Source organism: Rhincodon typus, chromosome 31 (genome assembly GCF_021869965.1).
Source record: "Rhincodon typus isolate 14 chromosome 31, sRhiTyp1.1, whole genome shotgun sequence".
Classification (NCBI taxonomy): Eukaryota; Metazoa; Chordata; class Chondrichthyes; order Orectolobiformes; family Rhincodontidae; genus Rhincodon; species Rhincodon typus.
In genome coordinates this window covers 299,732-325,484 of record NC_063362.1, presented here as the reverse complement: position 1 = coordinate 325,484, position 25,753 = coordinate 299,732, and the positions used below count along the sequence as shown (strand labels likewise).

Genomic DNA, 25,753 nt, shown 5'->3' with positions numbered 1-25,753 from the left:
CCCACATGAGGGAACATCCTTTCTATGTCTACTTTGTCAATCTCCTTTAGCACCTTTGCAGAGAAACCAAAGTTAATGTTTTGGGTTCAGTGATCCTTCTTCAGAAGAACTCTTCCGAGTGTTCTTCTTCTGTTCTTCTGAGGAAGGGTCACTGGACACAAAATGTTAACTCTGCTTTCTCTCCACAGATGCTGCCAGACCTGCTGAGTTTTTCTGGCAATTTCTGGTTTTATTTCCAACTTCTAGCATCAGCACTTATTCGGTTTCTTTTCCCTTTACCATTTTATATACATCAATTAAATCTCCATTCATTCTTTTAAATTCTAGAAAATATCAGCTTGAACTGCTCAATCTCACTTTGTAAGACAAACCCCTTATCCCCGAAATAAATCTAGTGAGCCTCCTCTGAATTGTCTCCAAAACAACTGCATTCTGTCTCAAGTAATGTGACCAAAGTTATATGCAATACTCCAGGTGTGGTCTCACTAATTAAAAGCCGAAAGAACTGCAGATGTTGTAAATCCGGAACAAAAACAAAGTTTCTGGAAAAGCTCAGCAGGTCTGGCAGCATCTGTGAAGGAGAAAAAAGAATTAATGTTTCAGGTCCAGTGACCCTTCCTCAGTTCTCACCTCCACCAACACCTTCACCCCTACGAGTCCTGTTGATGTACAAAGGGACCTGTGTTTCCTTGTCCAGACAATTTCTAATCAACCTGTTCTGAGATGTTATTAAACACCTCCTAGCGCAGGTGGGACTTGAACCCGAGCTTTGTGTACACTACTATTGCATGACAAGGGCCCCAGTGTCCTTGCCCATAAGTCACTGAGGCTGGCACATGGAGTCTAGAAACAGGAGACAGAGTCTCAGAATAAAGAGCAAGCCATTTAAAATGGAAATGAGGAGAAGTTTCTTCAAATAACTGTTAATGAATTGTCTATCCCAGAAGGAAAATTGCATTGAGATTGATAAATGGCCATGATCTAAATTGTCAGTGTCAGTTCAAGAGCTGAATGGTCTGCTCCTGTTCCTAAGTTTAATAAGGTTCCAGGTGGCAAGTCTGTCCTTATTTTTCACCATCCCTCAGCTTCCTTTTATGATTCTACACACACCGTGCTCTTGTGAAGGAAAATAAATCCGATCGTCCCACTCAGAAACACATTCACTCTTCATCATATAGTTTACTGCCTCTGTGTACTTGATATGTATCACCAAGTGCTCACTTTAGTATTTGTATCCTTCATTATTGGTATCCTTCAATGTGTATCTGACAATATGTGTATCCTGATGAATTCTTACCATATTCTATTTCACATTCTCTTTCAGCCATTTGTTCAAAATCTCGGATGATGGACTTAGCTGCCAAGTGATGGATTGTTTCGCTCCACAGATCTTCCACATTACTATTCTCTGTGTGCTGAAGAAGGGATTGAAGATCAAATCCAACTTCCCATTGAATAACTTCACCACACAATAGCCCTGAAATGAGTGCTTTGCAGCTATTGGCTAGGTTTTCCATCGCTGACAGGTTCTGGTCTTCAGGGGCTGATTCAATATCAAGAGTTGATGACAGATGGTGAAACTGGCCTGCAAAAACAATCAAAAAAAAATCAAGTGATTAGGCATTCAATGCAAAAGGTTTTATATCTAACATGAGCCAATCTGATAATGCCAAATCTGTGACAAAACCTCAAGAATGATGAGGGTAGTTCAAATAAAGCTAAGTTATAGCAATAAATTTTGGGAAAAATGGGATGTAAGAATAAGGCGAAAAGGAAAAGTAGGATGAAAATGGCACAATGTAAATATTTTTTAATGAATATTTAGTAATTGAAATAAATACAATGAGTAGATTGGATATCACAGGGAGTCATGAGCATTAATGAAACACTTCATAGGCAGACGAAGAAGTCCCAGACGAGCAGGAAAGGTGATTCAATCAAAAAGATCCTCATAAACACAGACACCTGGTAAGGTGCAAAAAGCTATTTAAAATATTTCTAAGTTTAGAAATACAGACCTGGTGGTGAAGTAGGGGGAATGATAAGCAAGAAGGTGGATGGCTAAGACCATCGAACAATTTAAAAATTTGTTTTGGGCTACAGGGAGTCAGTATAGCAAGTGTTAAACTGCTGACTGAGCTTAATCGATTAAATGGCTGTCGGAATAGAAAGGAGGAGCAGGTGTTGCTGGGGGTGGGTGGTGGGTGTCTATTCATTCAATAAATTCAATCACAAGGGAAATGTGGCTTGAGGTTGAATTCAGTGACAGGCTGCAAACTGACTGGATGAAGGTTCACCAGGGTGAGTGGAATTGGAATTTATAATGTATGGAGTGCACAAATGATTTAAGTTAAGCTTAAAGAGAATTGATAATATCCTCTTCTGAGGAAGGGTCACCGGACCTGAAATGTTAACTCTGTTTTCTCCTCCACAGATGCTGCCAGACCTGCTGAGGTTTTCCAGTAACTTTGTTTTTGTTCTTGATAATATGAAGGCAAGTTTGAAAGGCAGTGAAAGTTAAACTCTGTGACAACAAAATTATTGAGGTTGCAGACTTGCTCAATGAGCCGGTGTGTTTGGTTGCAAACATTTCATCATCCTGCTAGGTAACATCGTCAGTGCGCCTCCGGTGAAGTGTTGGTGTTCTGTCCCGCTGGTTATTTATATGCCTCGGTTTGCTGGGGCGGTTGGCATCACTTCTGGTTCTGTTTCTCAGTGGTTTATATATCGGGTCCAGTTCAATGTGTTTGTTGATGGAGTTCTGGTTGGAGTGTCAGGCCTCCAAGAATTCCTTGGCATGTCTCTTTTGGCTCGTGCTATTATGGATGTATTGTCCCAGTCAAATTTGTGTCCTTCTTTGTCCGTGTGTATTGAGACCAGTGAGAATTGGTCATGTCTCTTGGTGGCTAGTTGGTGTTCATGTATACTTATTGTCAGTTTTCTTCTGGTTTGGCCTATGTAATGTTTCTCACCGTCCTTGCGTGGTACTTTTTATATTACATTACTTTTGTTGGTTGTGACCTATGGGATCCTTTCCGTTCATCAGTAGCTGTTGCAGGGTGGTTGTTGGTTTGTGGGCTACCTTGATACACAGGGGTCTAAGTCGTCTTGTGGTCATCTCTGATATGCTCCTGATGTACGGTAGTGTGACTAGTGTGTCTGGCCGTGTTGTGTCTTCTTGTTGTGGTCTGTCGTGGAGGTAATGGCGGATTGTGTTTTTCGGGTATCCATTCCTTTTAAAAACTCTGTATAAGTGCTCCTGTTCTGCTTTGCGTAATTCCAGGTTGCTGCAGTGTGTTGTGGCTCATTTGAATAAGATCCTGATGCAGCTCCGTTTATGGGTGTTGGGGTGGTTGCTGATGTAATTAAATATCTAGTCCGTATGTGTGGTCTTTCTATGTATGCTAGTCTGGAGTTTCCCATTTGTTCTTACATTCTACCATTATGTCTAGGAAGGGTAGTCAGTTATTGTTCTCTTCTTTTGTGAATTTTATTCCGGTGAGGATGTTGATTATGTCAGTGGGTTTCTTCTAGTCTTGTGCGTTTGATAATGACAAAGGTGTCGTCTACATATCAGGCCCAAAGTTTGGGTTATAAAGTGGAGAGTATTGTCTATTCTAACTTTCACATTACTGCTTCTGCTATCAGTCCTGATTTTGGGGATTCCATTGGTGTTCCATTGATTTGTTTGAATATATGGTTGTTGAAGGTGAAGTGGGTTGTGAGGCACAGATCCAGCAGTTTCAGGGTGCTGCCCTTGTTGATACAGTTGGTATTGTGGGGTGCCTGCCTTCCTGATTCGTCCAGCAGTGTGGCAATTGTCCCTTTGGCTCGGTCAATGTTTATGGACAGTGCTGTTACATCAAAGGATATCATTATCTCATCCTCTTCTATTCTGGTGTCCTTGATGATGTTGATGAATTCTTGGGAGGAGAGTATGGAGTGGGTAGTGTTGTCAACTAAGTATTTCAGTTTCCATTGTAGTTCTTTGGCTAGGTCTGGTGTGCCTGGTAGTGAGACAATGGGTCTGAGGGGGACCCCTGGCTTGTGGACCTTTAGGGAGTCCATAGAAGCGGGGCTTCATTTTCTGGCAGTCTGTCCTGCTAATACCAACTGAGTTGTCATTTTTTTCAGGGTTGTTTTGATCCGGTTCTCTAACTGTGCTGTTGGGTCTGTCAACATTTTTAGGTGTCGGCACCTGCTAGTAGTGCGTTAGCTTTCTCGATGTATTGGGATCTATTAAGGATTACTGTCATCCATCCTTTGTCCGCTGGTAAGATTATGATGTTTCTGTCGTTTTTGAGTCTTTCCAGGGCTTTCCTCTCTTCCGTGTTAAACGTGTTCCACTTACCTTTTCTGCTCAGTGTTGGGACTATTGTCTGTCTGATGTCTGTTGTATTTCCTCCATGAGTCCATTGCTCTTTAGTGTCGATTCCAGTGCAGCCAGGAAAGTCGGTTTTTTTGACATCTCTGTAGTTATCATTCAGTTCGCATACTAGGACTATCTGTAAGTGGTCAGTGTGAGTTGTTCTTGATTAATGAGATAACAAGGTGTAGAACTGGATGAACACAGCAGGCCAAGCAGCATCAGAGGAGCAGGAAAGCTGACGTTTCAGGCTAGACACCTGCTCCTCTGATGCTGCTTGGCCTGCTGTGTTCATCCAGTTCTACACCTTGTTATCTCAGATTCTCCAGCATCTGCAGTTCCTACTATCTCTGTTTTTGATTAATGTTTCTTTGTTGTTCATGTCATTGTTGTGGATGAGTTTGGATAGTTTTTCTTGTAGGGCTATTGTTTTCCTTGTTCTGGTCTTTTGTTGTTATATGGTGATGGCTTGTTCCGGTTTGGTCATCCATTCTTGGTCAGTTGTGTCGGAGTTAAAAGTATTTTCGCACACAATTTCCTGCTCATGTTTGTGGAGGTGGTTGTGGGCATTGTTGATCACGACCCTTATCATTCTATGGCTGTTCTGTGCAGCTGTTCTCCGTGCTTGTGGATTATTGATAGGTGGTTTATATTTTAAACATTGTGGTAGTGCCTGTTTTCTGAGGCATTTGTGCAGGAAGTATACTTGTTCGCGGGTCGCACTCAGACAGAAGGCATTTGTCTCCCGTCTATGGGCCAGTGTAAAGGTGTTGCGCCTGTAGGTGTTTAAAGTTTTTTTGGTAAGATTTTTAGCTTAGGTTGTAGACTTGCTCACCGAGCCGGCGTGTTTGATTGCAGACGTTTCATCACCCTCTAGGTAACATCATTAGTGCACCTCCGGTGAAGCATTGGTGTTCTTTCCCACTTGTTATTTATATGCCTCGGATTGCTTTATATGCAACAACATTGCACCTTCCAAATCCCTGACCTCTCCCACCTAGAAGGACAGGGGCAACAGATACTTTGGAATGCCACCATATGTTTGTTTTCCTCCAAGTCACACAACAGCCTGACTTAGAAATATTTCACTGTTCCTTCAGTGACTCTGGGTCAAAATCCTGGCACTTGTTCATTAACAAGTACCATAGGTGTACCAACAATCCAAGGGCTGCAATGCTTCAAGAAGGCAACTCGTTACAAATCTCTCCAGTGCAATTGAGACTAGGTAATAAATGCTAGCCCAGCCAGTGATCCCACGTACCATGTACGTATGAAAGAAAACAACACCGAAAGAGAAGCTGTATCACTGTGTCTGGATAATACCATCATTAGAGTATGTAGTGAGAAGGAATAGGTCAAGAAGGTCCTCAGGCATACATCAGAATTGACATGGCTGCCATAAATAGGTAAGTCAGGTCTACTTCAAGTGCAGGTTGCATCAAAGAAACCTGGAAGCGTAGACAGTGGGTGAGAAAGATAAATAAAACTAGGAAGCCAGATTCACGATTATACAGATGTCAAAGTATTGCACTTAGGAACTGGAAAAAGCCATATTGAAGGAAGGCAAATAAGGATTAGTGTAGATGTCAAAGAATGTTTAAATGGACTCACAAAGAAAGTCAAGATATTTAATTGGGCAGGTGGGCGGGCAGGCAGGGGGAGGGCTCTTGAGTGCAGGAGTGGTAAAGACCATTTTTAAGGAGGTGTATACAGTACCAGAAGAGATTATGTGATGGTTTCTTCAGTACATCAGCAGTTTCAAAGGGCTATTATTGCACTTTAAATTAATATTGAACAATGTACAACTAATCCCACAACTGAACTGTTAAATTTAGGCAAAACAGATGTCTTCTGAAAATATTGAATAACAATTTTCTGTATTTTCAGGTTTTAAGATATTTTTGCATTTAGTTAAGAGTAAACAGTTACATTGATAGAGAGGAAAACCAGTCAATAGGAGTTTATTACTCTCCCAATTTTGGTTTAGCATTGACAAAGCAATAATAATTATCAGAACAAAAGAGAAATTTGAGATGTCAGGACAGAGTAAATAGATAGAAACCATCTCCAGTGGTGGGAGGATTAAGAACCGATCAGAGACAGATCAGCACTGTCTTATTAAACAGAAGTGCAGACCAGATGGGTCGAATGGCTGATTCCTGCTCCTAATAGTCTGGGAAGTAAAATGAAAGACAATAAGAGAAATGGCAGGAAGAAATTCAAGGCAGTCTTCTTGCATTTTTTTTGGTATTTCTGTGGCTCACAAAACCTTCAGAGATTGGGAATGCCCGAGTTCACTCAGTGTACTAAGGTTACATAGGTCTAGGAAGTGAGAATTCCCCACATGGGACTCTCTGCCCATGTGTCTTTGGGTAGGGGTGGGTGCCAGTCATCTTGTCCATCTGTCATTCTCCCCTGCAATAGTTGATACTGTCAGGTTTACATTCCTCTGCAGGTCAAACGGACCTCTCTAGCATGCTTAAGAACACATTGCTTTTCTCCTGGTGACTCCTACAAGGTAGAGTTAGCACAACATTAATTATCTTTAGGTAAAAGTCACAGAATTTCTAGGAAAATAGTAATAAAGTGTTGATCACTCCTTAAGAAAGTTCCCAGGATATTTAATATTGTGTCTCCATCAAACCTCCAACAATAAGTGGATGGTGAACATGGCTTCAGGTGACTTGGAATCTTCAGCAGTATGATTGACTACTGTTTGGAGGGGTCATCATTGAGCCTCTGACCACCAAAATGGTGTGCCATTTTATAATGAGCAATTTAATGATCAGAACCTTCTGGGTGGCTGTTGCGAGCAAACATTTCTTCTCTTCTGTTATGATGGTGTTTGCTGCTCAAGATACGTTAAATCAATGTTGCAGCTCAAGACACGTCTTGGTCATTTTGAAGACTCTTTAGCTCCTAAAGGATCTATGAAAGTTCACTTCAACTATTAATCAGGAAATCCTTAAGCAATGTTATAAAACATGTGACAAATATTTTTCTTGTTTCACCCTCTTGGAAACATATTTGGATGCTTTTGGCGGGGGCGGGGTGGGGGGGATGGGGGGGATGCAGTGGGGGGGGTTGGGGGGTTGGGGGAGCTGATTCTCGGTTAACTCTTTTCCAGATGAGAGTTTAAGTTTTTTTCAATGAAAATCCCAACAGAATTTTAATCAGTGGAATATCCTATTGATTTTTTGATTTTGTATTTAATGAAATATTTATTGAAAGTATTAAATCGTCAATAACTGAATAGATGGATATGGGTCATTCGAGTTATTGCAGCAACTTATTCTAGGAGTTGATAGTGTTTGAATGAACACCACTGTTGTTCAAATTAGAGTTCAGCTCAGTTTAACGTCTCATTAATAACCTGACATTTTATTAAATGCTGACATTTACGCCAGGAGCATTTTAATTATGATTTTGTGTCTTTTGACTTGTTTTGAATATAACACATTATCATTGTCTAAGAAAAACTTTATCAAAAATGGCAGGTATAAAACAAACCAAGTACATGCATCTTTCCAGGTCTTAAAAAAAAGTATGTTCATTTATCACATTGACAGTTTAGCTCAAAATTATTAGGAAGGTCAAATTATTATTTACTTAATGAATCATAGAAGTTCCTTTTTATAACTGACCTGCTTTGTCAGACACGAACTTACTAATAACTCACTAATAAATTAAACATTACCTCCCCAACTCCCCAACACACATTGCCATGTTTCTTTAGAGTTAAAGGTGGATGTTTGGAAGAGTATTTGAATAATTAATTGATCATTGATATGCAGAAGGAATCCGTGACTCAAGTCTTTGCTAGATGCTACCCAGTTTGTAAAAAGTCAAAATATGAAAGAATCGCTGATGATAACCAAATGGTATAAATTAATAGTTCTTGTTGAAATCTCCTTCTTCTGCAGAATGTTATTGTTGTTGTTATTGTTATTGTTGAATCTGTGTTTTTCTTTTTTATTCTTGAATGGGATGTGGGTGTCACTGGCAACATTTATGCCCATCCCCAGCTGCCCTTTAAGTGAATGGCGCTTCAGAATCAATCATATTGCTGTAGGTCTGGAGCCATAGGTCAACCAGACCTGGTAAGGAATAGCATTGAAATATAGAAAATAAGACAAGGCCATTTGGTCTTGCTCCATCATTCAATATAATAGCTGATCATCCCACTAAGTCCCCTGTTCCTAATACCTTTTAATCTGATTAGCCTCAAGAACTATATCCAACTCTTTCTTGAAAACATTCAATGTTTTGGCCTCAACTACTGTCTGTGGCAGAGAATTCCACAGGCTCCCCATTCTCTGGGTGAGGGAACTTCTCATCTCCGTGAGCCCTGGTTCTGGACTCCCCAGTCATCAGGAATATCTTTCCTGTGTTTGCCCTGTCTATTCTTGTTCAAATTTTATAGGCTTCTATGAGGACATTAGTGAACCAGGCAGGTTTTTACTACAAAAGAAAAATGTGGTCACAATTAGACTAGCTTTTAATTCCAAACTAATTTAAATTTTACCATTTGCTATGGTGGGATTCCAGATCAATAGCTTGGGGTTTCTGGATTACTGTTTCACAGTCTCTTCTTACGTTTATTCACTATTCTGAATCCTAACCACTCATTGTATGAAGGTTTCTCCTCCACTTGGTACATGCTTTTTTTAGTCAATTTATCTTTCCCCTGGGGCCAGAGGAAACAACTCTTTATTTACTCTAACTAAACCCTTCATGATTTTAAACCCCTCTGTCAAATCTCTTCTCAGCCTTGTTTGCCCTAAAGGAAGCAATTTGAATTTGTTCAAGATAAGATTAAATGTCACATGGAAAAATGTGGCTTGAAAAGAGTGGCATGGTGGTCAGCGGTTAGCACTGCCACCTCACAGCGTCAGGTGATTATCTGGGTGGAATTTGTACATTCTCCCTGTCTCTAAGTGGGTTTCTTCTGGGTGCTCCAGTTTCCTCCCACAGTCCACACCAGCTGTGTGGTTTAGGTGTGTGCTAAATTGCCTGTAACCTCCAGGGATGTGCAGGTTGGATTGATTAGCCATGGTAACTGTGGAGATTGGGTGGGGTGCTCTTTGGGGGTCAGTGCAGACTTGATGGGCTAAATGGCCTATTTCTACACTTTAGGGATTCTATGATTCAGAAGAGTTAGCATAGATTTGTTAAGGGAAAATTATGTTTAACTAACTTGCTGGAGTTTCTTGAAGATGTGATAGTGGGTATGTGAGGGCAAGGCTGTTGATGTGCTTTTGTTATGATCCCACTTAATGTTATTATTGGACAAGTCAGATCCCACACTAAAATCTCACTTATAGATCTTTTTCTTTTGGTTTTAACAAAATCTGTTTTTCACTGAAACATCAGTGCATGAGGCTGCAGGATTGATTTTCATGATAGGAACAGAAGTTGATTGCACAAAATAAATGAAGATAAAATAGAATAAATTAACCTCTTTAAAAATATCTCAAATTTTAAGATTCTGAAACTCATGTAATTCCATTAATCCCAAAAGCATTCCTTCACAGAATTCACACCAGAGAGAATTTCTTTCTCTTTCATGTCTACAGGACCTAATTTAACTCTGGCTTCAATTTTCCATCTTGAGAATCAGATCACTTCCTTCTGGAGCCTTCCTACAACTAAGTTTAAACATTCTCCGTTTTAAGTAACCCCTTCAGTGTTGTGACCAAACGCTTCTGGTCTCTAACTTTAAAACAAAATTCCTTACACTAAGATAACCTTCCTCTAACAGCTCTAGGTGATCTCCTTTTCTCAGAAGCAACTATGTTACACTTCCAGCTTCAACCAAACCTCTGAAACCATCAAATTCAAACCCAAGAACATTTTCCAAGTTTGAGTGTTTTCCCCTAATCAAAAGAGATATATTTAATCTCTGACTTTCTGAACTGAGCACCTAATGTAAAGCGGTTGACTTTGTTTGCTAGTAAACCTCTCCCAATGAAAACAAACTCATTACACACCAAGATCTCCCTGTCTCACTGGGTTTAGAAGAAATCACCATGTCTACAAAAATATTTACAAGTTAATCATTAATCTTTTCAAATATACAGACCTAAAGTCTACATTCCCCCAGCTCAAATCCGAATTCTAAAACAATTTATATTCCAATAGATAAATCTCACATCCCACATCATAAAGTACATGGATTTCCAGAAGGCGTTTGATACAGTGCCACACAATAGACTTACAAGGAATTTTGTCGGTCACAATGTAAAAGGGAGAGTAACATAATTGGTACAAAATTAACTGAGGCATAGGAAGCAAAATGTAATGGTTAATGGGCCTTCTCAGGCTTGCTGAAGGTTTGCGAGCTCCCCAGGCATCAGTATTGAGAGCCTTGCTGTTCCTGATAGTTATTCCTACAAGTTAAAATCGTTGTTAAGAAAGCTTATAAATTCTTGGGTTTAAAAATCGATGCATAGAGATTAAAACAAAGGAAGTGATGCAACACCTTGACATATCACTGGTCAGGCCATATTTGGAGTGTTCAGTTCTGGGCACCTTTTAGAACTTAGAACATAGAACAGTACAGGCCCTTCAGCCCACGATGTTGTGCCGAAATTTTACCCTACTCTAAACCTAAGGTCTTTCTAACCTCCACCGCTACCTTATACAATCATCCATATGCCTATCTAATAGCCGCTTAAATGCCCCTAATGAGGCCGACTCCACTACCCTCTCCGGCAATGCATTCCACGCCCCGACCACTCTGAGTAAAGAACCTACCTCTGATGTCTCCCCTATATCTACCTCACTCACTTTAAAACTATGCCCACTCGTAATAGCTACCTCCACCCGAGGAAAAAGTCTCTGGCTATCCACTCTATCTATACCTCTGATCATTTTGTACACCTCTATCAAGTCACCTCTCATCCTTCATCTTTCTAAAGAGTAAAGCCCTAGCTCTCTCAACCTTTCCTCATAAGACCCTCCCTCCATTCCAGGCAACATCCTGGTAAATTTCCTCTGCACCTTTTCCAATGCTTCCACATCTTTCCTGTAATGAGGCGATCAGAACTGGACACAATACTCCAGATGTGGCCGAACCAGGGTTTTGTATAGCTGGAGCATAACTTCACGGCTCTTGAACTCAATCCCTCTATTAATGAAAGCTAACACACCATATGCCTTCTTAACAACTCTATCCACCTGGGTGGCAGCTTTCAGGGAACTGTGGACATGAACCCCAAGATCCCTCTGCTCCTCCACACTGCCAAGAATCTTTCAGTTAACCTTGTATTCTGCTTTTAAGTTTGTCCTTCCAAAATGAATCACCTCACACTTTTCAGGGTTAAACTCCATCTGCCACTTCTCAGCCCAGCTCTGCATCCTATCAATGTCCCTTTGCAACCTCGAACAGCCCTCTGCACTATCCACAACTTGACCCAACTTCGTATCGTCCACGAACTTACTAATCCACTCTTCCACTCCTGTATCCAAATCATTTACAAAAATCACAAATAAAAGAGGACCCAGAACAGATCCTTGTGGTACACCACTCATAACTGAGCATCATGTTGAATATTTTCTGTCCACTACCACCCTTTGTCTTCTAAGTGTGTCTTTGTCCTCAATTGTCTACAAATGAAAGATGTTAAAACCTTGAAGGGAGTGCAAAGGAGATTTATCAGAATGATACCCGGAATGAGGGATTTGAGATACAAGGAAAGATTAGAGAATTTGGAGAAAAATTTCTGCTGATAAGGGTGGTGCTGTTGTAGTCTGGCGTACAGACCTCTACCTTGCAGAGGCTGAGCGCCAACTCTCAGATACCTCCTCCTACCTTCCCCTGGGCCATGACCCCACCACGGCACGTCAGTCTATTGTATCCAATACAGTAACTGATGTCACTTCATCCGGTGATCCTCCCCCGGCCCCCTCTCCACTTCCAAGCTAATAGTCCCCCAGCACCGCACAGCTCGGTTCTACCTCCTGCCAAAAACACACAAACAGTACTGTCTGGGCAGACCCATTGTTTCAGCCTGCTCATGCCCCACAGAACTCATCTCTTCCTACGTCGACTCAGTCTTCTCCCCCCGGTCCAATCCCTGCCCACGTATATCCATGATTCCTCCGATGCCTTACGCCAGTTTCAAAACTTCCAGTTTACCGGCTCCAGCCGCCTCCTCTTTACCATGGACGTGCAATCCTTTTACACGTCCATTCCTCACCAGGAGGGTCTTAGGGCTCTCAGCTTCTTCCTGGAGCAAAGACCTGAACCATCCCCACCCACCTCCTCCGCTTGGTCGAGCGCATCCTCACCCTCAACAACTTCTCTTTCTACTCCTCTCATTTTCTTCAGCTAAGAGGGGTTGCCATGGGTATCTGCATGGGCCCTAGTTACGCCTGTCTCTTCTTTGGGTATGTGGAACATTCCTTGTTCCAGTCCTATTCCGGCCCCCACCCACAACTCTTTCTCCGATACATCGATGATATCATCGGTGCTGCTTCCCTCTCTCGTGTGGAATTGGAAAAGTTCATCAATTTTGCCTCCAATTTCCACCCTGCCCTCACTTTCACCTGGTCTCTCTCTGACTCCTCCCTTCCCTTCCTCGACATTTCTATTTCCATTTCTGGGGATAGACTGGCCACTAATATCCACTACAAACCCACTGACTCCCACAGCTACCTGGACTATACATCCTCACACCCCACTTCCTGTAAAGATTCCATTCCATTCTCTCAGCTCCTCCATCTCCATCGCATATGTTCAGATGAGGCCAATTTCGACAAAGGAGCCTCTGAAATGTCCATCTTCTTCCTCAACTGCGGATTCCCCAGCTCCGTTGTCGATAGGACCCTCAACCAGATCCGACCCATCTCCCGCACTTCTGCCCTCATCCCTTCTCTTCCCTCCCACAACAGCGATAGGTTCCCCTTATCCTCACCTACCATCCCGCCAGCATCCACATCCAGAAGATCATTAGACGCCATTTCCGCCACCTCCAGCAAGATGCCACCACCAGACACATATTCCCCTCCCCTCCCTTCACCTGCACTTCCCAGAATCTAGTCTACTGCATTCGCTGGTCACAATGTGGTCTCCTGTACGTTGGGGAAGTGAAGCGTAGACTGGGTGACTGCTTTGCACCGATGATATCATCGATGTATCGGAGAAAGAGTTGTGGGTGGGGGCCGGAATAGGACTGGAACAAGGAACATCTACGTTCTGCTCGCAACAAAGACCCTGAACTACCTGTTGCCTGCCACTTTAATGCACCATCCTGCTCCCTGGCCAACATCTCTGTCTCAGGCTTGCTGCAGTGGTTCTAGCGAAGCCCAATGCAAGCTGGAAGAACAACACCTCATTTTCCGCTTGGGGACCCTTCAACCCTCCGGACTCAATATTGAGTTTAATAATTTTATGGCCTAAACTCTCCCATGTCCCAGCCCCCCACCCCACACACCAGGCCTTGTTATCACATAGCCTGCCATCACACACCACCTGTTGTTAGTCACTAACAGTCCCCATTAACAACTATTCACCCTCCCAGCCTCCTTTGTTAGCAACTCCTTTGTCTGTTCAACTGTCTTTCTCTCTCTTTTAGGCTCTATCCTATCATTTACACCCCACCCCACTCACCTTCCTATTTTCTGCAGAAAAACTGACGTTTTCGCAGGCACCATCAGTTCTGACGAAGGGTCACCAGACCCGAAACGTTAACTCTGTTTTTTCTTTCACAGATGCTGCCAGACCTGCTGAGCTTTTCCAGAAATTTTGTTTTTGTTAGAGAAATTGGGTTTATTCTCCTTGGAGCTGAGAAGATTAAGACGTGACTGATTGAGGTGTTCAAAATTTATGAATAATTTTGACAGGGGAAAGAAGGATATTCTGCTTCCAATCGTTGGTATGTCACACTTTCAAGACTGTCAGCAGAAGAGCTAGCATTGAGATCAGGAGAAACATCTCTATTCAGAGAGTTGTTAGGATTTGGAATGTGCTGCCTGGGAGAGTGGTCGAGGTGGATTCCATAGGAGGTTCCAATAGAGAGTTGGAGATGAAAATTGAAAGGGATGAAGTTAGAAGGCTACAGAGATAGGGCTGGAGATTGGGAGTAGCTGGGTAGCTCTTTCAGGAGTCGGTACAGACACGATGAGTCAAATAACCACCTTCTACACTGCAAAATTCTATAATTCTATATAAATAGAACAATACAGGAACAGGCCCTTTGGCTCACGTATGTGTTGGCTATGGTGCCATTCTAATTTAATCCCATCTGCCTGCACATTGTCCATTTACCTCTATTCCCTGCCTGTTTGTGTGTCTGTCTAAATGTCTATTAAACATTGCTCCTGTAAATGGTGTTATTGTATCTGCTTCTACCACCTCCCCTGGCAGCAAGTTCCAGGCACCTATCACTCTGTATATGGAATTTGCTGCCCACATCTCCTTTACACTATCTCCCTTTCACCTTAAACCCAAGGACCCTAGTATTTGACATATCAATGCTAGGAAGACTCCACTATCCATCCTAACTATGACTCTCAAAATTTTATATACTTCTATTAGGTCATCCCTCAGCCTCTGATACTCTAGCAAAAATAATCTAAGTTTGTCCAACCTCTCCTCGTAGGTAATACACTCCAATCCAAGCAACTTTCTCTTCTTTATTCATTAATGTCTCGGCAGCATTTATTGCCCATCCCTAATTGCCCAGACGGCAGTTAAGAGGCAACCACATTGTTGTGGGTCTGGAGTCACATGTAGGCCAGACCAGGTAAGGATGGCAGTTTCCATCTCTAAAGGACATTAGTGAACCAGATGGTAAACCTCTTCTGTACTCTCTCTGAAGCACCCACATCTTTCTTACAGTGCGGCAAACAGAACTGCACACAGTACTCCAAACGAGGTTTAACAAGAGTTTTATACAAAAACATGAATTGCCAACTTTTATACTCAATGCCCTGAACACTGAAGGCAAGCATGCCGCATACCTTCTTTACCACCTTATATTTATGCTGCCACTTTCAGGGAACTATGTACTTGCACCCCAAAGTCCCTCTATATATAAATGCTCCTAATGGCCCTGCCTTTTAGTGTATACTTTCCTCTTGCATTTGACCTCCCAAAATGCATCACCTCATTATTTGCCTGGATTAAACTCCCTCAGCCACTTGCCAATTGATCTATATCTTGATTAACAGCCTTTCTCACCATCCACAAATGCACCAATTTTCATGTAGTCTGCAAGCTTACCAATCAGACATCTTCATCACAAACAAAGGTCCCAGCACTGACCCTTGGGGAACACCACTGGTCACAGAACTCTAGTCAGGAAAACATCCCTCCATAACTACCCTCTGTCTTCTTAATCAAACAATTTTGTATCTAACTTATCATATTACCATGGATCTCTGTAACTTAATCTGCTGAATCAGCCTATCATGAGGGACCTGGTCAAATGCTTTTGTAAAGTCAACATCCACTGTCCTGCTTTCATCAATCATCATCATTACTTCCTCAAAAAACACTCCATACCACCCGCCCCCCCCCACTACACCACCCCCCCCCACCCCACCCGTTCAAAACCATGCTCTCTATCTGTAATAAGTCCATTCTTTACCAAATGCATGGAAATCATTCCTTAAGAATCTTCTCTGTTAATTTTCCTACAACTGATGTCAGGCTCTCCAGTCTATAATGTCCTGGATTATCCCTGTTCTTGAACAAAGCAATGACATTGGCTATTCCCCAGTCTTCCGGGACCTCGCCTGTAGCTAAAGAGGATACAAAGATCACTGTCAAGGCCTCAGCAATCTCCTCCTTTGCCTCCCTCAGTATTCTGGGATGGATCCCATCAGGCCCTGGGGACTTATTTGCCTTAATGTTTTTCAAGACACCTAAGACCACCACCTTCTTAATATCACCATGTCCCAGAATATAAACATACCACTCCCTAGTTTTACCATCATCCATGTCCTTCTACTTGGTGAATAATGATGTGAAGCTCTCATTGAGGACCTCGCCCACTTCCTCTGGCTCCACGCATAAACTTCTTCATTTGTCCTTGAGTGGACCTAACTTTTTCCTAACTATGCTCTTGCTCCTAATATATTCACCTTAAACCTACTTTCCAAGGACATTTCATGGCCCATTTTAGCCCTACTACTTCTTTGTTTAAGTTCTTTTCTGCTTCCTTTATATTCAAGAGCCTCGTCTGATTTCAGCTTTATACCTTACGTATGCTTCCTTTTTCTTTCTGACTAATCTTTCAATATCTCTTGTCACCCAGGGTTCCTGAAATTTTTTAGTCCTTACCTTTTAACATGTTGGTCCTGAACTTTGATTAACTGGCCTTTAAAAGTCTCCCTCATGTCAGATGTGGATTTGACTCCAAATAACCACGTACAATCCAATTTTTCCATTTCCTACCTATTATCCTTGTAATTAGCCTTCCCTGAATCTAACACTGTCACCTGAGGACAGTCTTATCCCTATCCATAACTATCTTAAAACTTATCAAATTATTATCACTGTCGCCAAAATGCTCCCGTACTGAAACTTCAATCACATGGCCAGGCTCATTCCCCAGCACAAGCTCTGATGTGGCCTCTTACCTAGCTAGAGTATCTACATTATTGTTTCAAGAAACCCTCCTGGATGTACATAGCAAATTTTGTTCCCAACACCACCCCCCCACCCCCAAAACATTAGCACTAAGGGATCCCAGTCAATATTAGGGAAGTTAAACTCACTCTCTACAACAGCCCTGCTGTTTTTACATCTTTCCATGATCTGCCGACAGAGAGGAATAGCTACCTTCTGCTGGCTATTGGGACGCCTTTAATAAAACGCCATCACTACGGCTGTGCCTTTCTTAGTCCTGTGTTCTACCCATAAGGCTTGTTGAATCAGTCCTCCAAGATGCCCTCTCTTAGTGAGGCTGTGATATTCTCTTTAATCAGTAATGCACTCCCCTATCCCTTTCACTTTTCCATCTATCACTCCTGAAACATCTAAACCCTGGAACATGGAGTTGCCAATCCTATCCAACTCTTAACCAAGTTTCTGTAATGGCTACAGCATCATAGTTCCATGTTCTAATCCAGACTCTAAGCACATCTGTAATACCCGCTATACTCCTTGCACTGAAATAAATACATTTCAGTCCCACTGTGTTCATTAACCTGGCCCTGCTTGCTCTTCCTATTAGACTTATTTGACTCAACTTCTACCTTCTCCTCAATCACTCCACATGCTGACCTTCCGTTCTGGTTTCTGCCATCCTGCCACACTAGTTTAATCTCTCCCAAGTGGCATTAGCAAACCTCCCTGCCAGGATATTGGTGTCTGTCCAGTTCAGGTGTAAACTGTTCTTCTGGTACAGGTCCCTCCTGACCTGGAAGAGATCCTAATGATCCAGATATCTGCAGTACTCCCTCGTAGGCCAGCTCTTTAGCCACACATTCATCTGCATTATAGAGTCAGAGTAACACAGCATGGAAACAGACCCTTCGGTCTAACCAGTCCATGCTGACTATAATCCCAAATTAAAGTAGTCCCACTTGTTTAAGCTTGGCCCATATTCCTCCAAACATTTCCTACCTGTCCATTTGTAGCCAGACAGTATTCTGAAAATGCTTCTCTTCCAAGTCCTGTATCATTCCCCCAGAGGCCGTAAGCATCTATCCTTGCCTCTACACCTCCTCCTATTTTTCATCCACATGCTGCCCCTCATAACATCAAGATTCCATTGTCAGCAAATGCTGTCAAGCTATACCATTACCTCTTGAGGCCTTTATGCCTCTGATTTTTCAGATTACTAATCTAGCATGCAGTATTAAATAAGTATAAATTTATTCTGATTAAATATTGGGAAGTCTGCATTAAACCCATTGCTTGGTAACTGTCAACCACATTGTTCCCTGTACAGCATTCCATTTGACTAACGTTTGAGGGAGAAAGTTCCAAATTCACAGATCCCTCTTGTATAAAGGAATGCTTCCTGACATCATCCTGAAAGGCTTAGTTCTAATATAAGACTGACTGGCTGGTGCCCTCACTATCACTAATTCTACAACAGTTACCACCATCACCATGACTACTACGACCCTTGATTTGAGCTCTCCATCAGAGGAAATAGCTTATTTCCCTCTAACCAATTATACTCTTTAACTATTTCAAACACCTTGTTATGAAAATGTGTGATCCAAATATTAATTTGGAATACAACAAATCCTCATTACCTGTGGGGCAAGGGCATGGGCCTCCCACTAGTAGCAACAAAAACAGTACTGCTACATAGTAATTTTCCTTCTACTGTGAAGGACCGTGCGATCAGACCGGACGGGGAAGAAAAAGATTGGGTCTAGGACTAACCTCACCAGTACACAGATACACAGGTAGCAAATCCAAGGATAACGAAGGTGTTGTTTATAAGTTTGTGTGTCTCTTCTAATTTGGTCCGTTTAATGATAATAAAGGTGTCGTCTACGTAGCGTATCCACAATTTAGGTTGGATTTGCGGAAGGGCGGTCCTTTCCAGTCTTTGCATCACTGCTACTGCTATGAGTCCGGAGATAGGTGGTCCCATGGTGTCCCCTTGATTTGCTCGTATGTTTGGCTGTTGAAGGTGAAGTGGGTGGTCAGGCACAGGTCCAATAGTTTGAGCAGTTGTCCTTGGAGATGGTTTCACTGGGGTCATGTTCTTGTTCAAGTAGTGTTGTCATTGTTTCCCTTGCTAGTGGTATGTCTATTGATGTGAATAGGGCAGTGACATCAAACGATATCATGGTCTCTTCATCCTCTATCTTTATGTCTTTGATGGAGTTGAGGAATTCTTGGGCTGAGTGGATAGAGTGGGGTGACTTGTTGACTAGGTGCATGAGTCTTCTTTGTTGTTCTTTGGCTAATCTGTGCAATGGAGTGCCTGGTAGGGAGACTATGGGTCTGAGGAGGACTTCCGGCTTGTGCACTTTAGGGTGGCCGTAGAATCGGGGCGTGTTGGTTCCTTCGGGTTTCATTTTTAAGAAGTCTGTTTTGTTGATCTGTCCTGTTTGTTTGAGTCTTTGTAGCGTGTAGAGGATTTTGTTGCCTAGTTGTGGTGTTGGGTCTGTTTGTACTGACCGGTATCTGTTCTGGTTGGCGAGAGGTGCTTGTGCCTTGGAGATGTAGTCCCTTTTATTCATTATCACTGTTATGCGCCCTTTGTCTGCAGGTAGTATAGTGATGTTCTTGTCCTTTTTTAATCTGTCCAGGGCTTGTCTTTCCCGTGTGTTGAGGGTGTTGAATTCAATCCTTCTGGTTAGTGTCGGGACGACTGTCTGTTTTATGGTTTGTTGTGTTTCTTCATTGATATTGTTGGTCCTGAGTGTGGCTTCCAGTGTAGCTAGGAATTCCATTTTGTTGGCGTCCCTGTAGTTGTAGTTCAGTCCTCGGGTGAGAACGGCTTTTTCCCTGTCTGTCAGTTTCCTGTCGGAGAGGTTTCTTATCCATGTGTCTGTTCTGTTGTTGTTTTTGTGGGTAAGTGTGGTTAGCTTGTCTTGCAGGGTCTGTCTTTTCTTGAGACTCATTGTCTCTAGCCAAAGGGAATTCAGCCAGTTACAACTGTTCCAGTATGATGTCCCAGCAGCGTGAGGTTATGTGTGCAGAATAACTTTGGATAGAGCTCACTATACAAGATAATCCATAAATTAACAAGTTAATGTCACTTGGGCAAAGTATCCTAAAGTTAGCAGTGCAGAGTTTTCCTTTTTCTGTTTTCCTCAATCTTGTGTGTATGTTTTTTTTTTAGAAGGCTTGCGTAGTCCAAAGGGTCTATCAATAATTTTTGCAACTGCTTTGATTCAATTGTATATGCAATAAAGAGTTATTCCTTGACGAATGAAATCTGGCTGACTTATTTTTAATACTAATCTTAAAGTCCAAGACTTACTTAAACTGCCGAAACTACCAACCTGGGTTGAATTAAAACTTTGTTATGAGCAGTGAAGGAATGGAACTGGAAAAGGATTCAGTGCACCTCTCCAATCTCTATTGTAACAATCTCAATTGCATCACTTTAAGTCTCCTTCATTCAAGGGGACATAAGCATAAGCTATGCAACATGGCCTCAATTTAACACTTTCAGCCCAAGTACCATTCTCATCAATCTGCACTGTACCTTATCCAAGGTCAATATAACTTTAAGATGTAGCAGTCAGAACTGAATGCAGTGCTCTACGTGCAATCTGATTGGAGCTTCATGCAAGTGTAACATAATCTCTGTGCCTTTGTACTGATGTGCTGTTTAACAATAACATCATTCCTGTTTGGGAGCGAATTGAAACTACCCTCCCTCACATTACCTCAGATGTTCCTTTCCATTACTGGGTTATAGCTGTCATGAGAATAAGCTTGATTTTCATAATAACATTCATATCTCACCTAGACCGGATAATTTGAATGCTCAATAATGATGAGACAGTCAATCTTCAGGACAGCAGATTCCAAATATAAATAACACTTGCCAGTTTAATAATGCATAACTCAAGGCATCATCCTCCAGCAACACCTCCAAATGTACACTGTGGAACACAGCAGGCCAGGCAGCAGAGGAGCAGGAAAGTTGATATTTCAAGAAGGGTCCCAACCCAAAAGGGAGGTGGGGGGCGGGGAAGGAAGGGATGGGCGGAAGGGAGGATTTTTGAACAGCAAATGGAATTAAGGGTTATGGTGAGCAGGTGGATAAGTGGAGCCATGATCATATTGAAAGGTAGACCAAGCTCAACAGGACACGTAGCCGACTCCTATTTCTTATGTTCTTATGAAAAGGCAGGAGACTGGCACGAAGTTGAATACTTAGTGGGCTGGTGCAGACACAATGGCTGAATGGCTTCCTCCTGCACCATAACAACTATATGACTGTGTATTGAGACGACCTTCTTGGTGAGCATTGCATTGTACAGGTACATCAAATCTGTGCTGCTTAACTACTGAAACATCTTCATATATAATTCAAATCATAACTGTCTGATCAGTACATTACTAACTTAACTTTAATCAGTGTGTTACAGCAGACTGAGCCCAACTTCAATAAATATCATTTATTCTGCTTAATGAAATGCAAAATGAAGTGGAGAGAGAATTTAATGAATTACTCCAGGCAACGTTTGTATACTGCGTTCATTTTAACAAGATCCATCTCCTTAAAGATTCCAAGCACTCCATACAACTAGGTCCAAGACATTGTAACCCCTGGACCTCAATCACGTAATAATGTTTACACAGTACAAGTTCTGTAGCCCTGCATAATTACTTCGCTCTGCTTTCATATTGTTGACTTTGCAACTGGATCTGTATATGGTCAGGAGGCCCAGTGGTATTATTGTTGGATTGTTAATGAGCCACCCAGATGGTGTTCAGAGACCCAGATTCAAATCCCGCCATGGCAGATGGTGGAATTTGAATTCAATGAAAAAAAAATAGTCTAGTGATGACCATGAATCTATTGCTGGTTGTCAGGAAAACCTGTCTGGTTCAATAATGTCCTTTAGGGAAGGAAACTACCATCCTTACCTGGTCTGGCCTACATGTGACTCCAGACCCACAGCAATATGGTTGAATCTGAACTGCCCTCTGGGCAATTAAGGATGGGCAAAAAATGCTGCCTAGCCGTGACACCCTCATCTCATGAATGAATTTAAAAAATATTTTATCTTAAAAATGTAGAAATATTGAAAAATGATTGGACAAAAACTAGAGGCCATGAAATGTACAGTAATCAAGTGTTAACATATAGTTTCTATGATACCCCTGTAGTAAAGGCTGGATAATAACCTACTCTTCAGTGTGACTGCCTCAACATTTGGGGGTAATTGTTTATCTTCACCACCTGACTGATAATCTGCCATAACCCCTGTCATTATATGCCTACCTGATCTTTACTCCATTGCAAAGGTGACAATTAAATTGACGAGACCTCCTTTCATTCCCACCTTCTCCTTGCTGCCTAACATCCCCCTCCCCCTCATCGCCACTTCTTCTTCTCCTTCTCCTTACCTCCTCTCCTTCTGTCATTCTTCTCCCGTTATGCTCTTTCCCTTCCCTACTTTGAGACCTCCCTTTGTCTTTTCCCTTTTCCTCCCCTTCACCCAGACACATTTGCCCACTGTGTCCACAATACCACCCTGGCTGTGAACCTGATTCCCTTCCCACTGATAAACTGACCCAACAGTCCACATATTTACTTTGACCATCATCATGTGGCTAGTCCAATCCTGGGCTTTCAGCACTTAACACTATCTTTCAATGTGAGCACCACCACTTGTTTACAAAGTACTTGTACATATTCTTTGCTCAGTCAATGGTGCAATTTTCTGTTTGAAAGCTTCTGACTTTTTGAATTTCTGGGTTTCTTTCAGAATAATGCTCAAGATTTCAAATCTACCTAAGAGGTGAGACTTATCCCAAAGATGGCAGCCGTGACAAGGATCACCTCACTGTTTGATTGGAAAATTGCTTCAACTCTAAAAGCAAGGCGAGCCACAGTTCCAGACCCTCAGAATAGAAATGCATTTCACTTGCATTTTATTTATTGGCCCAATTTCCCTGTGAAGTTCCTTCCTTTCTCCAATAAACATTACACCAGAGCAACCAAGTTTAATTCAATGTGCAGGGGAGGTCGGGTGAGGGGTGCAGTGCACAGAAAGTAGGTTCAGAAATGGCATTGCTCTTCCCCATGATGTACTGTTGTCAATCTAAGGATACATCCACTCAGTTTAAATGCTTTTTAAGTCCCTTCTAGTCAATCAAATTTTACTTCTTGTAACTACCTCTAAAACATTTGCAAACACAAATATAATGTTACAAGTCCAATTGCCAATTTGCTGCTCGGCCAGGCAAATGAACCCAGTAAATTGTGTTTTGTGATTGTGCAAGTATTGTAGAACAAAGTCAATTTCATTGCATGCTGTTTTAAGTAGTTCCCAACTTGATGCAATTAGGTGAAATAACACAAGGAGTGATGCAACGACTAGATTTAACCTGTCTCCATTTCCCCGAACCAGTCCAATCCCACTCTTAGCACACAGAATTACTCACCAGATTCTGAGCAGTTGCCAATCAAAGCACTCTCTATGGATGACCTGGTGTTGATGCTACCATCACTGTGCATTATATAATCTCCAGTGGCTAATTTCTGTGGACTTGATTGTATATCTGAATCCTGGCTACTTGAAACACAGTTCTGGTGCAGTAAAGATGGTCTCCGTTTGCCAACAAGTCTTGACCTTGTGGTGCTTGTGCAGGAGCCCGCTACGTTTATCTGCAATTAAACATGACCAGGCTATAGTTTTATTGACACATCTCAGCTCCAGTAAAAATAAAAAGTGTACCAGTAAATGTTCTGAGAAATAAGAAAGTGCAAAATGGAGTTATCAATAAAGAACAACACATTAAAACAAAGAATATTAGTAATATTGCGGGAAATTAATAATTACAATGAATATCTGTAAGAATAATAGATATTCATAATTAGAAAATATTAGTGATCTAAACATCTAAGGCAAGTGAAAGGTTTTTAACTTCATGTTAGTAGCTCAAAACAATTGCAAAAGTGTCACACTTAACAAATCTCTTACATGGAAAATTGATTAAATCTAACTTTTACATATTTCCAGTTCTCAGATACAAAGCTTGTTCAATTATAATTGGATAAATAAAAGGAAGATTCTTTTCAAAGTTAAGCATAACACACAACTTTCCACTTCATCTCCATTACTCTCTCAGTTTAATTCAAAAGTATGAAGAATTGTCTCTTGACAGTAATCTTTCATTCCTTGATGCAGCTATTTCAATTTTATTTTTAATATCTTATATATTTCTACAAAGGTCCAAAACATTTTGAACTATTCCAATTCTTCTAATTTGCTTTTACCGATTTTTGGGAACAACATTGGATGGTCTCTGATATATGGCATTTGGATTCCAGTGTGTGATTATCCCAAAACTGATTTGGATCAGCGCAGGCAGCAGCCTGAAAGTTACAATTGGCACGTGCTGTTGAGTGAATTGTTGAGCAGCTGTGTATCTCAGCATGGATGGCAAATTTGTGCGAAACTAACACTAATTAAAGCTAGACAAACAGAAGACTGGAAGAGACAACAAGGTGCAGAGCTGGATGAACACATCAGGCCAAGCAGCATCATAGGAGCAGAAAGGCTGATGTTTTGGGCCTAGACACTTCATCAGAAGACTGGAAGACTGTAGCAAGCCAGGCAACATCTGGAGGAGGAGAAGTCAACATTTCCAGTATTACCCTTCTTCCGGACTGGATGTAGGGGTAGGCGGAGCAGCAGATAAAGGCGGGGGTGGGTGGGGGGGCGGGGGGAGCAGCGGAATGGTGGTGATAGTTGGACACTCGTGGTAGGTATGACCTGGTTGGTCAATGCGAGGGATGAATCCGGTTGGTAGCTGGGAGGATGGATCAGGAGGTGTATCGGGAGGGAGGTGGTGGGGCTAGAAAGGGAGCTGGGGGAAGGGTGGCAAGGTTATTTGAAATTAGAGAACTCTATGTTAAGTTCTCTTTGATGTAGGGTGCCCAGGCAGAAGATAAGGTGTTGTTGAAGTTGTAGACAGGCTCACTGAGCCAGTGGGTTTGGTTGCAAATGTTTCATCACCCTGCTGGGTAACATCGTCAGTGCGTCTCTGATGAAGCGTTGGTGTTCTATCCTGCTGGTTAGTTATACACCTCGGTTCGCTGGGGTGGTTGGTATTACTTCCGGTTCTTTTTTGCAGTGGTTTCTACACAGGGTCTAAATAATTGTATTTGATGATGGAGTTCTGGTTGATATACAAGGCCTGCAGGAATTCCCTGGCATGTGTCTGTTTGGCTCGTGCTATTATGGTTGAGTTGTCCCAGTCGAATTTGTGTCCTTCTTTGTCCACGTGTATTGAGACCAGTGAGAATTGGTGGGCGGCACGGTGGCTCAGTGGTTAGCACTGCTGCCTCACAGCGCCAGGGACCCCGGCTCAATTCCAGCCTCGATTGACTGTCTGTGTGGAGTTTGCACATTCTCCCCGTGTCTGCGTGGGTTTCCTCTGGGTGCTCCGGTTTCCTCCCACACTCCAAAGATGTGCAGGCTAGGTGGATTGGCCATGCTAAATTGCCCATAGTGTTCAGGGATGTGTAGATTAGGTGGGTTATGGGGGGATGGGTCTGGGTGGGATGCTTTCAGGGTTGGTGTGGACTTACTGGGCCGAAGGGCCTGTTTCCACACTGTAGGGATTCTATGATCTAAGTCTCTGAGTGGCCAGTTGGTATTCATGTATCCGTACTGTCAGTTTTCTTCCAGTTTGGCCTATGTCGTGTTTTACTTCAAAGGATCCCATACCCAAAACTGGCAAAACTGGTGTAATACACAAAATACCATGCAAGG

General features: G+C 42.1%; 1 protein-coding gene across 1 annotated transcript in view; it reads right to left on the bottom strand.

The window, feature by feature from the left end:
* vwa5b1 (von Willebrand factor A domain containing 5B1) overlaps positions 1-25,753 on the bottom strand; it is a 207,043-nt gene that overhangs the window by 58,614 nt on the left and 122,676 nt on the right. Inside the window, exons 15-16 of the mRNA XM_048614851.1 lie at positions 23,418-23,640; positions 1,298-1,585 (exon numbers count right to left, since the gene is read on the bottom strand). Of these exons, the coding sequence (XP_048470808.1) occupies positions 1,298-1,585; positions 23,418-23,640 (511 nt within the window). The remainder of the gene's footprint in view (positions 1-1,297; positions 1,586-23,417; positions 23,641-25,753) is intronic.